A 16,160-nucleotide genomic window follows, 5' to 3' on the forward strand; every position below is an offset into this window, starting at 1 on the left:
AAACAGGGAGGAAAACAAATGTATTGCAGCTTTCTACAAACAACAATCTGTTTTGGTTGCAAACCAAATTGTGTCAGTTAAGACAAATTTAGATTCATTACAAGCCTAGCTGTCAATGTAATTTTATGTGCTCCAATCAAAACCACATGTGACAATATCTAGTGGAAATGTCAGATATACCGACAGCTGTTGAGCACCGAAGCTGTATGTGAGCAGTCCGGGCTCCAGTGCTGGGCAGCATTCATCACTAAAAGAGGGGGAGGGAGATTTCTCATTTCATCGATAAGTCGTCAGTCTTCCTGCTCTTCCCCTCTCCTCCCAACTCGTAAACCTTTCCGCTCTTCAGCTTCACCAAATGACCCTTCAAGCCACAGAGGTGGCTGGCCATTATCCAGTAGGACAGACAAGCAAACACACACAGCCACAACCCTTTGCACTGTATGTCAGTGTCAAAATCATGAAAACACGCAAACCTATTATTCTTGTTCTGGCAGGTGAGCATCAAATAAAAATCACACCTCTTTTCTCTGAAGTGGATAGCGGAGCTACACACAGTAGTAGAGCAATTACACAAAGTCTACATATGGTTCTTTGAAAGATCTTGACTGGTTTTCAGTTCCTCCCACACGAAAAAGTTAATGAGGTGAGATGTGCTGCTGAGTCACTAGTTTAAAGCAAAGAAAAACAGGAAAACCGTGCTCGTTTACAAAGTGAGTGTTACGCTGAATTTCCACTGCATGGCACGGCATGACTCTACTTGGCTAAACTTTTTTGGGGTTTTCCATTAGCAAAAGTTATTGATAGTACCTGGTGCTTGGTACTTTTTTATGAGCCCAGCCAATATTGGAAGGTGGAGGTTCAAACACCACTGATTGGCCAGAGAGAATGCTCACGTGCGCAACACATCCTTAAAGTGTCCAAATTACAATATAAAACCCTATAAAACACAAATGTGCAAGATTATAATGTCATGCATTTATGAGGAAAAACAAACAAAAAACGAAGAAAGACTGGAGTGTAAAACCATGGTAACCCCAGCCGTTTGAATTGCGTTGCTCCTAACAATGTTATTATGGTAGGGATGGCCTCTGAGTGGGCCTGAAAGATACATACACATTTTCTTTCATGTCCTGTGTTCTTCTATGAACAGACATAATTACTGACATTGTATGTTTCAGGAAAGTCCTTTATGTCAGCACAGTGAGCACTAAATACCAACTGTTGAGAAGACTTCACCCCAAACACACTGCGTTACTATAGTTACACAACGATGCTTTTAATGGGCCATGCCCAACTCTCACTGTCAGGGTGAAGTGAAAAAAGAACATAGAAAAGGCACACAATATGCCTGCTTGTGTTGAACCACAGATTATAGTGAATTATGTCCTTAGAGTTTGGTGGCGGGAGGGATGTCTGGAATATCGTGCAGCTGCATCCGCAACCTGGGCCCGGATAAGCGGATGAGAATGCATGGATTGATGTCCACTACAATATAATATATTTTGCACGTTACTGCAGTGTTCACCGTGCAATCTGTGTTGTTATGAGGTTGATTCAACGTTGTAAAGTGAAGTGTTGTGGTTCCTTAACAACAAAAAGCATTATTTTCAATTACAATGGCTTTGGACTATTTTTTTTCTGTGTATGTATTACTTTACAATCTTACAAAGTTATTTTTTTTCCTCATACATTTATAGATACACTCTATCCTCAGAGATGAACTAAGTTTTTCTCTGAATGTGAACATTTTTTGTCACAGTTCACTCCAAGGGGATCTCATTGCTTTCCTGTTCTCCAGCTCTGCTCTGATTACACAGTGCGTTTTGTTGACAATACCATTTTTAAACATTAAAAAAATATGACTCCAACAATAGCACCAAGCAAAAAAACTAAACAAAACACCTGACACTATAGCTCTGGCACTGTGGAGCACGGGTTTTTGCATCACTCCACTACTTCACTGTCAGATCAGTGTGTAATAACTGTCAGTCATTTCTCATGGGATCCTGTAGATGTGACAAGTGGGTAGCACAGTCTGACAAAATCTGGCAACCACTGAATAGTGTGCAGACGTAATGACTAGTCAGGGAATGGGGTGGACTAAATAAATAAGTGAATAATGAAGAGAAACTCTTGAAAATAAGATTATTTTACCCATGTAACTATAGTTGTGAACTTTGGGACATGTTTTTGTACCTAAAAAGGAGGCTAAGATACCGTTCATATCCTTACTTTTAAAAGCGAACATCAGAAACACACCAATCATAGGCCATCATTTAGAGAACTCATTGTTGCACCTTTACGGCCACAATTTACAATTGACTATGATCAATTATTTATATATTGATGATATAGTGCCCTGTCTGTCATGACTCATCACTAAACTGAGTAAACAAACATCATGACAAAGCACATAAGGTAAATATACAGTACATCCTACCGTGGGGCTATTATGCCTGCAATTTGTCTTCAAGCTAATAAATTATTACAATTACAGTTAAATGAACAGTTTTATGGTTTTATTTTGAGATGCAATTTCAAGTTTTGAACGTCTGGACAAGTTTGTTAGTTTGGAGAAGGCTGTGAACTCAGTCATTCAAATGCTATGTTCGTCAGTGCACTTGATGACCTTCAAACACGCTTCCTGCTAAACACGCTGTCTCCTACGTGGCAGCTTGTCCCACATCTTGTGCAAATGCATAATAAATATGTGTTATATAACATGTCACTGCTTTTTATTGATTTTCTCATGTACGTGATTATTCTGAGATGTGAAAAGGAAAATGTTATGGACATGTTTTAACTACAATATCAATTATATAATGGGCTTTCCTGAATTATCAGCAATGTCCTATCATATATATTTACATTATGGAAGAAACCACATAAATTTCATGAAGTTCCTAACCTTGTCTGTAGATAGTTAATGACGACAAAGAAAAGTGGGATAGTAAAGATTAGATTTTTTTTATATAATTTTAACTGGTAAAAAGAGCAGCAGCAAGTTGATTGCATAGACCAAATACCCTCAAAAGGTATGTTGTGAGTGGCGAGAGGAAGGAGGAGATTGTTAATCATTCATTTCCTCGTCCAGTATTCAGCTACTAGCCATGCTTGTTTGTAGCTGCCAATAATAATCTGAAGGAAAGCATAAATGTGTTGCTGAAGTAATTCTCAAGCAATCCTTCAAATGCACCGAGGCAGATCTGATGGAAAACAAACAAAAACAGAGATGAGAATATAACTGCAGAATCATTGTTTGCTATACTATCAACACACACAACCAAATGTGGTTCTAATGATACGGACTTATGGAATAGCTAAAAAAAGTAAAGCACCTCTGAGAAGTGCCACTGTCGGTGCATGCTCTGGATATTCCTCAAGACACAGTTCTGGGCAATAATAGCAGAGGACAAGACATGTGCTGCCACATGTACCTGTCATCGCCTGGGGTGAGTTTTCACTGTGAGTGAGTGAGTGAGTGAGTGAGTGAGTGAGTGAGTGAGTGAGTGAGTGAGTGAGTGAGTGAGTGAGTGAGTGAGTGAGTGAGTGAGTGAGTGAGTGGTCTCCATTCTTTTCTCTTGACTTGTCCCCATAAACTAACCCACAGGTGCTGTAACATTAATTTGTTCCCACTGTCTCTGACTCTTTACAGTCACTCTCTTTGTTTTCTGTTATATTCTAAGGCAGTCTCTATTTTTCACTTTCTTTTGGTCTTGTGTTACAACTCACCCATTCTCTTTCCCTTCGTCATCCTCACCCCACCTCCAAACATGTTCTCTTACCCGTTCTGGACATTGCCAAACTGATAATGTTCCTGGCATTAATACTTTGGAGCCAACAGGGGACTAAGCACCACACTATCTTGAGTAATTGAAATAATCAACTCTATTGCTAATGACTCATCTTCTTGGCAGTAGATCCACATCACTGGGAGTGCGCCGCAAAAGGGTGCCAGCGCCTGGAGACATTTCCCAGCACATTTCTCAGACAGAGAGAAAGAGAGAAATAGCAAACACCCAACACATCTACAGTGAGTCCACATCAAGGTTCCCCCCAGGTATCTTGTCCTGTTTCAAGATTTCCCCCACTGCTAAATGACTGAGCAAGACCTGAAAGATGGGATGAGGACAAATTGAGGTTACAACTTTGACACTGTAATAAATTCACCGGTGGCGTAAAGTATTCCACACCAGAGGGGTTATTTCTGTCTGATACCCCCACACACATTCACACACACACACCTCAACACACACTTTACCTGTGGTGGCGTGGCTACGACTTGAGGACTGGCAAGTGGACTGGACTGGAGTGTGTTTGTTTGATGGAGGTCAATCATGCAACCTGTTTGCCCTCTTCTGCACTGTGGGAAAACTCTCACATGGCCGTCTGCCTGCCTAGGGAGTGGATGACGACGAGAGCGCGCTCATTGAGAAATACCTTGACGCAGACTGCCCCGCAGTCCTCGCCCCTTCTACTTGTCTGAACAGCTACAACAATGTATGAGGGAATAAGTGGAGGAGATAAAGTAACATCACATAAGTTGATACTAGCTTTTATTCCGACAGTGATGAGGTGCTGCTGCTCGTGTTGAGGTATGCGGGGAATGGCCATGCTGACAGCTGAGGAGGTGAGGTGTGTGTGCGTGTGTGTGTGTGTGTGTGAACATATCTGTGTGTATTTCTATGTTCTGAGACGACGAGATACACAAAGAAAATTATGATTGTGAAATTTGCCGTGACACATTCAAAATACATACGCCCACATACAAACTACACACCTTTAATACAATAACTCAACAAGAAGACCAGCTGACAATAAGGGGGAAAAAAAATTCCTCTCCCAGGCTATCACTGACACGTTCAACAGGCTTCCTCGGACACAAAGATAGCACATGCAGTAGCTGACGCGTGTAAACATGACAAACATTCGAGGCGCTCTGACGCGACACACGCAGGAAATGCTGTAAAGACAGAGTGTGTTCTGTGCACATGTCTTCACATAACTGCAGGTGGAGCCCCGACCGGCAGTGTGGAGCAGATTACGCGAGGGCGGGGCTGGCTTTTCAGGTTAAGGAAGTAGTGACATGCCCCTCCAGCAGGCCCATAAATCAGTCGGCTCAAACTTACTAAGGATGGCTCTTGGAAGAAAGAGAGAGAGAGAGAGAGAGAGAGAAACATGGAGTGTATACACACACACAAACACACGCACGATGGAGTATGTGCCGACAAACAGACACACAGCAGTGCGCACTCTGTTATGTAAACGGCTGTGGCACTTTTCCGCCTCAGGCCTTAAATGCCACACCTCCCACTATGTGGTCTAGCGTATGTGTTTGTGTGTTTAAGGTGTTAATGTTGCGTAATCAAGGAATTCAAATTGTATCTTCAAAATAATACATACGGTTTCAACAACATTTAACTGTACACTTCTTTAAAAAACATGTGACCTTTAATACTAAAGCAAGGCGATTAATGGCTCACTTTGTTCTAAACCAATGTGGGCGGGGCCTCAGGCTTGTTGCATCTATGCAGCAATCTCATTTTGGTCTGTAGGCTTTCAGACTGAAGTTGTGGGAATGAAAGAATAATGGAGCAATTGCACTACTTGGAACTCAAAGCAGGTGTACTTCAGCAACGCAGTGTGCCTTGACATTAATATCCTCTCTTGTGGACAATATAGTTATGGAGATAAGTAGCCTTGAAAGACTGTAAGGACCTTCTTACATATTTCACACTTCAGTGAATGGAATCACATAAGTGAAGAAAAAAATAGGACACACAGACACATCAGATTTGCCTTTTATAGCCAGCAAATGTTCTTGTGTGACAAGATTTTTGCACTCTATAGAAAATAAACAGCTTCCCTGTGGCTTGCAGATCACATTGCTTGCAGGGGTTACATGGTAAAGCATAATAATCAATCGGGTTGTAACTCATGAGTATGCAATGGCTCATGAAATGCAAAATGCAAAAGAGTTTACAGACTGACCTCATACTTGCTATTCACAAGATTGGACAGAAAATATCTGCGCCTATTGCTGCATCATTGTACAAATGGAGCCAATTAACCTTTAGGTTTGAAAGAAGAAGCTTTGCATTCTAGGAACCTATAACTGCAATATCATGTAAATATGGAGGCTCTTAACCACATACACTCCATCACTGCAACTTCCTAAATTAAACTTTAGCAACAAAGCTCCCACAATATTCTCTGGATAATAACAATATCTAAATGAGAGTCTTATGGAGACTTTGCGATCCATGAAATCATTCACAGAACACCTTAATCACACTACTGCCTTACAGAGGACCTACTGTTCAATCATCCCCTAATCTCTGCTAAGTGCAGTGGAAAGCCATAAGTGATTACTCAGCACTAAAGATACTAATCTGTGGTGTTCCCAGAGGTAATGACATGCAACATCCAAATCGTCTGTGTGTTTCAGAAAACATGGAACAGGGATTTCCCAAGTTACTATACAAAATGTATATCAAGACCTCTTAAGGAAGACATTATACATATTGGTAAAAGTGTGTTATTCAATTACTGAGATTGATCTGGAACTACAATTTGAAAAAACCTTGCAGTGGCACAGCAGTGTGTCTGTTCAGTGAGATTCCACCCGACAGCAGCTCAAAGTAAATCTTGTGCTGAAACTCTAAACTTAAAGGTTGTCTGTGAAGACAAACTTTAAACGTCAGGCAGTCTGATTTATTTTCAGCCTACTTCTACCAATTAATTGGAAACACCATCTGTTACAACACCTTTGGATTTTACAAGTTGAGACAGCTAAACCCCATTTTATTAGGAGGTAGACTAATCATTTCATTGATGATGTGAATTTGGCTTGTGGTAAATTAAAAACGTGCTCTGACAACCATAAATAGAAACGTTTTTGCTGGTTTGGAGTTTTGTCCATCTGCACCCATCTGTGAAACCAAATACCGAGCAGACAAGACAAGACAAGGGAGGCTGTGAAAAGCTACGGCTACGTACGGCCAACAGACAACTCAGGTATTGCGAACAGTGCAGGTTGTCATTGAGTACAAAAACACCGCCGTTGCCTGGGGAGTGGAAGAGATGAAAGAAACGGTGACAGAACGAGACAGAGAGCGAGATGCAAGACTCTTGCTTCACATGAGCGGTTTGGTCCTTACTTTACTTCAGTGCAGCAACCCATGCAACGATTCCTCTTTCTCTCTCCCTCCCTTTCCTTTTAGCCAACTAAATTCTGAGTGTGCAGTTCTGCCTGACCAATATGCTGTCACGATGAAGGATGCAGCAATTACTCTATATCTTCGGTCAGTATACTAACTCTATTGGTGCAGACTTCCACCCTTGCACAGTGAGAAAATGGGAAAGAGCAGCACCTGACCCCCCCCCCACAAAAAAAGTAAATAATTGAGGTATCCTTGGGCAAGGCACTTAACCCTCAACTGCACCAGTGAGGCCGAGTTGGGCAGCATCCAAGTGTGAATGCATGTTACTGTGAATTTGGAGGAAGGTGTTGCTGGAAAAAGAGCATTCATGCTCAGTGTTTCTGGCCTGGATACATAAATGCTGAAAGAAAATCAGCACTATATAAAGTATGCTACCAATAATGAACCAGTACCATAAAACATTTGGGTTTTTGGTGCAGTTACCCATGATTATACTTGTAGATTTATGGGTGCTATGAGCATGATAAATATTACATTCTAACCCACTGTCATCAATATGAGCTACATATTTGATAGAATGATTCTGTGGACATTTCATATGATTGCTCTGGTTGCAGGTGAATGCATCAAATATTGTTAAATACACCCAATACAAATAATTCATGTTTTATTTAGTGCCTGTGAAAACACCCATTCATGGACTAAATCCATGGATCATTATGAATATTAAAAGGATGACAGTGGAGCCAAAGAAATCCAGCAACAGCTTTAGTTAAGCCAGCTCTATTTAAAACAACACCCCGCCAGCTCAGTCAAAACAGCAGACAAAAAAACAAAACATGGAATCAATAGATATGATGGATAAAAGCGGGGAGCCTGAAACAACACCACTTCAGGGTTCAAAGACAGGAACAACCAGAAACAAACAAACAAACAAAAAACTCATGACAGACAATTGCTGCCAGCGTAGTTTAGTTTGTCAATACAGTCAAACAGCAGAACTGTGTCAAGTTGAATTTAAAAAGCACAGAAAAACCTGGCATCAGTTCAAGATTCAAGTGATACCACAAAAGCCTTCCTCAGATTTTTTTCTTTTTTTTTACGGCTTCCTTCACCTGAGAGAGGCGATAAATCTCGAGTTTTTTGTACTCAGCTGAGACATTGACTGGGCCAGAGGTCAAAACATTAAGACAGATGAAAACAAGAGATTGTCTGGAGGCCCGTTAAAAAGAAAATTGCTGAGGAGGGATAGAGACATTCATGTCCTGCCTTTGTGGGAGCAACGGAAGCAACTGTTGTTTATGTGCGTTTATAAGAGTTTCATGTGAGGGTGCGAGGTTTATCAAGGTATAAGTACTGATATCATGTTTACATGGAACTTCCATGTGAGGCGTGGTTTATATATATTTTACAGTCCTTTCTTTGGTTCTAAAGTTTGTTGAGTAGATGAAAACAGCTGCCGCATGTTTTTGTTTTTGCCACATTTTTTATAATTTCTCCTCTCTTTCGGCACACTTTTTTCTTTGTCATTGCTGTGCTCACTTTGCCACAGAATGAATGTGCGCTGTGTCAAAGCTGTGTGGAGAATGCGGTCCAACTGAATTCTTATGTGAGCACATAGCTATTGTTGTCCCTTCCCGGAAATCCCAGCAAGTGGTTGTGTGTCTCCACATGCACAGAGTTCAGCAGGATTTTTCTTTTTAAAACACCTCTCATCATTGGACCTCTGAGGTTTTTTTCTTCTTTTTTTTCTGTTTTTTGTGATTTGTGGGGGGCTACTTTTCAAAAAGTTGAGATATCTGTCATGACACAGCTCATTTCTGCTCTGCTGCACCTGTCATGTAAAGCGGGATTAGGCCATCTGGGGCTCTGCGTTATTTCCCTGCATGGAAACAGGCCACATCACACTGCATACTAATTAATGCCCCACTTGGACAGTCAACATGAAATCATGAAAAAGAGACAAATCCATTACAGAGGTAGCTGAGTGACATGAAAGAGAGATATGAAAACTGATCTACCTGCCATCATCTTCTGGGCCTCATATGGCTCCATGTAGCCATCATTTTCGGTCGTCACTTTTTCCGTACTGGTCTGAGTGCCACCAGCCTGCTCAGCATCGAAAGGGTCCGCATAGTCTTCAAGGATTATGAGCTGCAGAAGAAAAGAAAAAAATGAAGGAAAGGTGAGATGGAGGGAGGGAAAAAATGTGGAATAGTCATTTTGCTGCTCTGTTGAACAATACAACATGGGTAGGTGACGGGACAGTTGCATGACAGATACTGCTGTGGCTCAGGTCAGGACCAAGTGGACTTGCCGAGGTAGGCCGGGAGAGAGAGAAGGGAAAAACACATACATAAATAACACCCCACCTCTGTATGCCTCAGCACACCACCACAATGCCTCAGCTTTTAGCCTTACAGCACGCTCTCTGCTACTGCTGGTCTGCCTAATTATACGATAGTCCAGTGACAGGCCTACATTTCAAAAGTAGAGGAAAGGAGACCACGAACTGCTCAACTTTCTGAAGAGAAACAATTTGGCAGATTTATGCCGAGCTGGCAGTGAGCCACGGCTAATTGCAGTCTTGCTCTTTTGCTGGGCATTTTGTGCAGTAGATGGCAATTAGGTGGATGTCCTGAGACCCAGAAATACAGCTCAAACCTTTAGGGAGCGGAGCAACCGTCCGCATCTATAGTGCCTTGGGGGGATGTTTGTTTCTTTGAAATGTTTGCTTCATGTACCAGGACACAGCTTAAAACGTAAATAGCTACCCTTTGAAAAGGAACCGTGGTCCCATCTGAGCCATCCGTCGTCTTGGACATTGGATAATGAGAGAGGGGGTGTGACTGCGGAGGGTTGGCCTTACTGTTAGAAAACTGACTTTTTCCGTCTTTGAGACTATACTGACAGTCTTGTGCTGCCAATCACTGCTCAGAGGAGAAGGGCTGCCACCACATGTTCTGTTATTTGGAAACATTTTAGTCAAAGAATTCCAACAAATAAGGAAACACGTGGGCATACACCTAAGCGATCATGTAAACACGTACATGACTGGCACTACACCCTATGAGTCATGTGTAAGAGGAAGGGATTTGGCTCATCACTCATCTGGTGGACGGGGCCAGGCGGGGCAGACCAAGCCTCGTGCCCGCTGTGCTGTGGCTCCCTGGCCAGCTTTCCCCGAGAACAACCTCTGTCTATCTTTGCCACAGAGGGAGCACATCCCACATGCAGGCCACCCGTGAGAGAGTGCCCTACACACACACACACACACACACACACACACACACACACACACACACACACACACACACACACACACACACACACACACACACACACACACACACACACACACACACACACACACACACACACACACACACACACACACACACACACACACACACACACACACACACACACACACACACACACACACACACACACACACACACACACACACAGAGAGAAGCACCAAGGGATTTCTCTTTTTTACAGTATTGATGGAGGTCAATTGTCATTTAGCGCACATTTATTTATTTTTTTTGAAAGGACTATTGAAAAGTTTCCCAGTGTAAAATGCTAGAAGGTTCCCCAGGTATAATATGTAAGCCGCTTAGTGACAGAGAAATGCTGGCAGGTATATTCCTGCAGATCATCACCACTATACATGGATTAGCAATAATAGCAAGGGAAGTAAGTACCACAGATGTCTTTCATAGCAGCTACTGTGTTAAATCCACCTCCTTCAATATTCCGTCTCCATCTTTTTTGTGGAAAATAACTAGGACTTTTTTTCTGCCACAGCATAATTATGGGTTTTTGCTTCTGTGAATACAAGCAGGGGGGAAAATCCAATACAAACAATGTCCTGGTTTGTTTTTGCGCCACAGAAATATACATAATTCACTCACACGTCTGATAGAAATTCAGCCGTATAATCAACATCTTTGTGGCCCCAGAGACCCCAGAAGTCTGTGCATATTACACATTACAGCCACAGTGTCATCATTACCATCATTACCACCTTGTTGCATAGAAACTCATCAATCAGTATAGTGTGTGCCAAACACCGATCTCAGATACAGTCAAACAGCCCAAACCTAAGAATAAGTGATGCTCACTAACAAAAACATATGATTCACCTAAATGGAGGGTTGAAGGCCTGTGCCCGTTTGACTGTGTTCCACATACTGGCGTGTAGTAGCTGGAGGTAGACCATAGCCCACAAATGTGATAATGCTGCATCTCACATTCTCTCCAGCTGCTTTAGATGACAGCGGTAAGTTATGTGCCCACAGCAAGGTTTAGTAGGTTAGGTTTTTTAGCAGAGCTCACACCTTAGACTTCTACCGCCGAACCACATCATGCACCTTCATGAGCCAAAGGATGTTTGGGCATGTCTCAGGAAATAATGGCAATCACTTATTGAGTAATGTGTGGAGGCCGCTCCAAACACATGACATCATCTTTTGCCTTTCCTGTTGACATAATGAAGAACAAATAAAAGGGCAGGGTATGTGATGAAAGCTTCTGATAGCATCAGGCAGAGGGAAGTGTTGGGATTAAATGCAATCAAAATAAAAACTTGGATTCAAGACTCAAACACTACGCTTTTAGTTTGGGTTTAATATGCTAAATATTTGTCATCCACACGTTGTTAATATCTATGGCATGGGAATGTGGGTTTGGTAATGTCTAAAGTAGCATTGTACTAGAGAGCAGACAAGGTAAAACACTTCACTTGAACTCTAATGTATGTGCATTTTTTGCCATCCAAACAATAAAAATCAGGCTAAATCAACATCTAATAGGCCCGAAGGTGCTCAGACTGCAAAAAAGGAATCAGTTACAAGTGGCTCTTACTTGTTCTGCTCTTTTAAAATGACCTTTGCAGATGCTGAGTCGGTTTTTGGAATAAGCTTTTTCTCCATTGTAACTTAAAAATATTCTGTTTTGAAACATTTCGAGACAATATGTGATTAGAAAGTATCATCTTAAAAAAGGATTGACATTTTTACATATGTATGTATGTATGTATATTTAGCTCCGAGTTGGGCAGTAAAACACTCTTTTCAGCACCTGGCTCTTATTCCAGTCAGCAGGGACATTCAATTCTTCTTTTCCCATAAAATGCAAGTTTAAGCTGACGCCAAAACAATTACCAGCATGGCTGCTGTTGAATAAAAGTGAAACATTGTTTTCTACATGAAAGTGAAACAGAAATATGGCCACAACTCCACCATTCCACTTCCATGTAGTATCATTGGGCAAATGCGGTACAAAAGAGCTCCACATTGCAGAAATAGATGACTAACAGGAGTGGTTTGTTATAGAGGTGTAGTTTTGTGAAGGGGGTATTTCTCAGCTGCATGGTTGTCATCAGCTCCAACCTGTGAATCACATTCATACCTGTACAAAGCTGTAATATGGACGACATTAGCAGGCAGCCAGCGTATCAATTTAGCCTACACAGATTCTTCCTGAACATCCGGAGATTTGAACCATCAACTTTTTAGATCAACAGACTGCCTCTGTAGGCACCATCACCCAGCCCCTGCAGCCTAGCTCATGTTTGGGTGGAGGAGATTGTTCCGATGTATCCTTCCGGTCCCACTGCACTAATGACTACTCGACAGCAGGAGGAGCATGGGGTTGTGAGGAGTGGGGTGCTAGAGAGCGGCAGCGTCGCCTGGGGACGCACCATCTGCCTTGTGCCATACCAGGGTGTGTCAGGACTGCAGCCAAGCCACACTTGTCATGAAAGCAACCCCCCCCCCCCCCCCCCCCAGGATAAGACTGCAGCGCCTCAATATATCAGGTCTTTGCTAAGCGAGTGCTGCAAGCCTATATGAATCTCACAAAGCCACACTGGCTTAGGCCATGTCACCATGGTAGCCGTGGTTCTTTGCTGGTCTGCAGCGTAGCGAGTCAACTCACTCAATTACTTTCATTCCACAGCTCAGATCCCAGGTTGGTCATGTCTTACACCTGCCTGAGCTTTGGCAGCCACAGACTTCTTGAAATGCACTGCAGCTCTCAGGCAATGAAGCTGACTTCAAATCAGAGTGAACAGAGGGGCAACATTAGCAAAGGAGGGAGACTATAACAGGCACCTGCCTCTTTGGCTCAATTCTAGAGCTTGATGATGCCAGGGCTCGAAGGATTACAATTCGATTGGGCCTCTGTTTTTCATTTGAACTGGAAAAAATATAAAGTGGGCTACAATTTTGCATTTTGAGCAAGCTCCATTAAAAAAAAAACTATTTAATCCTTTAGAATCATAAACACCAGAAGCAAATGCAATGCAACAGCAGATTGATGACTTCACCAGGCGATAACCAGATAAACACCTTTTAGACATATACATAGATGAAAATATAGACTTATCTCACTCTGGCTGGATGAGTGCAGTCAGGAATATGATATTAATGTCATGGCTTGTCCTGGGAAGCATTGAATGCGCCATAGGCAAGTCAAGGTTGAAGCCCCCCCAGAGACTGCCAGAGAAGTCAGCGGGCAAGAGGAGGGGGGGGGAAAGAGGGCTGACGTGTGTGATTTATGTCTCATGCCACGAGGGATTTCAGCCACTGATAACCTAATACAACTCAGTGCTTAGCAGCTCAATTGCATTAAGGCATTTCTAAAGGTTTTTTTGTTTCTGCTGCTTTGTTCTTCAGTGTAACAAAAAAAGAAAGCATGCCACTATTGTGAGGACAGAAAGCCACTTTAAAGAAGAGAGGTGAGAGAGGGCAAAAGATAAGCAGACAAGTCTACAGAAAAGAGCTGCCATGCATAATGTGTTTACTTCTGTTGGATGGAAAACTGTTCAAATGTTCAATGTTCAATGTAAAACCAAAATTCGGCAAGCTGAGCTTCACTGCATTCCCTCTGCTGATAGCTCCTCCACCGTATCGTTGTCTGTAAACATAGGATGAAGGCTGTGTGTAGAGTGCGCACTCATCCTCAGATAACTTGGCAACAATTTTCTAGAAAGAACATACTGGCAAGAAACACTCCCTCAAGGCTATTTATTTAAGCAAGCATGATCACAGCTTCTCTGTTGACATAATGCAGTTACTATCAATAAGATGCTTTCATGTTTCTAAGAAGAGAGCGCAAATCTGGTTACAATTCATTGAGGGCCCCTTGTGAAGACTGTGCCCTGCTGGGTTCTATATCTAACAAACAGATTAGGCAGACGGAAAATTGGCTTCGCCTCTAAAGGAGAGACAGTGGAGTGCATTTCCCACCATGCAGACCTGACATTAATGAAACTTTATTGAAATGTTTCCAAAGAAACATACTTGCCGCTTGAGCTCCTCCCTTTATGAGCCTGGAAGAGTAATGTGCCTCATCTAAAGGCCTACTTAGGAGTCTGCAGAGGCAGCTAATCAGATTACTAGATTTGCTATAAAGACGCCTTTTCACAATCAGTCACAAGCTACTGCAGTCCACACACCAATGAAGAGCACTTCACCTGAGATAAACTAAAATATTGTTGTTTTTTTTCCTCAGGTATATTCATTTGCTTTGCTTTTAATCTAATTGGATAGTCACTCAAGTGCAGCGATTCAGTTAGTAAGCCTGCTCATCCTTGTGAATCAACACAAAGAAATACTATCTTCACAGACAAAAGCATGTCCACCCCTCTTCGGAATATATATGACTTGGTGATGCGTTGAAAAACAGACATCGGCTTATGAAAAAACATCCCTTATCTCTGCCTTTCCTACCACTCTGCCTCAAAAGTGCATTTCCTTGACCATAAATACCAACGCATGCTCAGGATTTAGAGAGAATATCTGCAACATATACTTTACTGTATATGTTTTAAGGATTAGATTTAGCGTCCCCCTTTGCACATCAATGTGCTCAGCCATCCACATGTGTCTCCCTCAGCGACATCTGTGCTGTTCAAAGAACAGCTGACGTCTGGATGCAGACGTATGCACTCACACCATCCCCTTTAAGATTCAGACCACATTAAATGTTGGTTCTTCAGATCTCTGCACTCGGCAGCTTTCGCACGGCAGTCGAGATGAAGCCGGGCTCTTTTAGCACAACTGATTTAGCCTGTTGTTGATCATGGTTTGCATGGGAATGCTTCCAGATGCAGCAACAGCGCCATTGATAACATGCACCACGCTGGTGGGTTAAAAATCAGCAATGCATAAAACAGTGGAGCCATAACAGCACTGAAGAGAAAGGGGTGTTAAACACGTTATGTACACCTGGATAGTCCCCACCACTGTAAGTATGGGTTACTGTGCATTATGAGGCTTTTATGGTACCTACGGTCCAGTATACTGTGGGCCATAAGACTGCACATATGCACTCACAAATCAGGTATGTGTGTGCATGGGTTGCACAAATACACACACGAAAAGGAGTGGACTATGTCTCAATCAGTGAGGGAGTAGGATGTCTAGTATTCATTATCAGTGTTCATTCAAATCAGACTTTCTAAAAGACATTCAGTCCGTACAAATTATTACTCAAGAGGTCCCAAGCAATCACGATGAACTACTAGAAATTTCACATTTTAGGACTAGAATCGCTGTCTTAGCTATTGAAAACTTCTAGTCACGTCTATGCAATGCTCGCCTCTTACTTTTTCCTTCCCGACACCAATTGTGATACATGGTCTGACAGTCTTCATATGAGTGCAAATAAACAACTTCAATTGATTAAATCATCTGTCACACAGTCATGAGTCATCGTCACATTAATAGAGGAGATCATATGCCACTGGATTTTCATATCTCTAGCTACTAAAATGTAAAGGATTTATTTCCTAGGATGAAAACTACCACTGTGTCCTCAACATCCCTGAGCAGCATTCTGTCCAGACAGGTGTATTCACCACCATTATCAGATATGTTGCCTCTCTCATCCCTTTGGTATCCTTTGCAAAATCTCAATGTGCAGTTTAACAGAATGATTCCAATCGCATAATTTCTGAAGCTATCTCAACTTTTAGTTCAGGGG

At 42.2% G+C, this 16,160-nt stretch overlaps 2 protein-coding genes across 6 annotated transcripts in view; one reads left to right on the top strand and one right to left on the bottom strand.

Annotated features, from left to right (window-relative positions):
- Positions 1–16,160, bottom strand: part of shf (Src homology 2 domain containing F) — a 94,771-nt gene that overhangs the window by 70,320 nt on the left and 8,291 nt on the right. For all 5 annotated transcript variants that reach the window (XM_084036995.1, XM_084036994.1, XM_084036993.1 and 2 more), the window contains exon 2: positions 9,185–9,317. In XM_084036995.1, coding sequence (XP_083893121.1) covers positions 9,185–9,317 — 133 coding nt within the window. The remainder of the gene's footprint in view (positions 1–9,184; positions 9,318–16,160) is intronic.
- Positions 1–16,160, top strand: part of LOC311031861 (neuroplastin-like) — a 220,274-nt gene that overhangs the window by 21,948 nt on the left and 182,166 nt on the right. The window lies entirely within an intron of this gene.

This window comes from Eutrigla gurnardus, assembly GCF_963514095.1.
Source record: "Eutrigla gurnardus genome assembly, chromosome: 1".
Taxonomy (NCBI): Eukaryota; Metazoa; Chordata; class Actinopteri; order Perciformes; family Triglidae; genus Eutrigla; species Eutrigla gurnardus.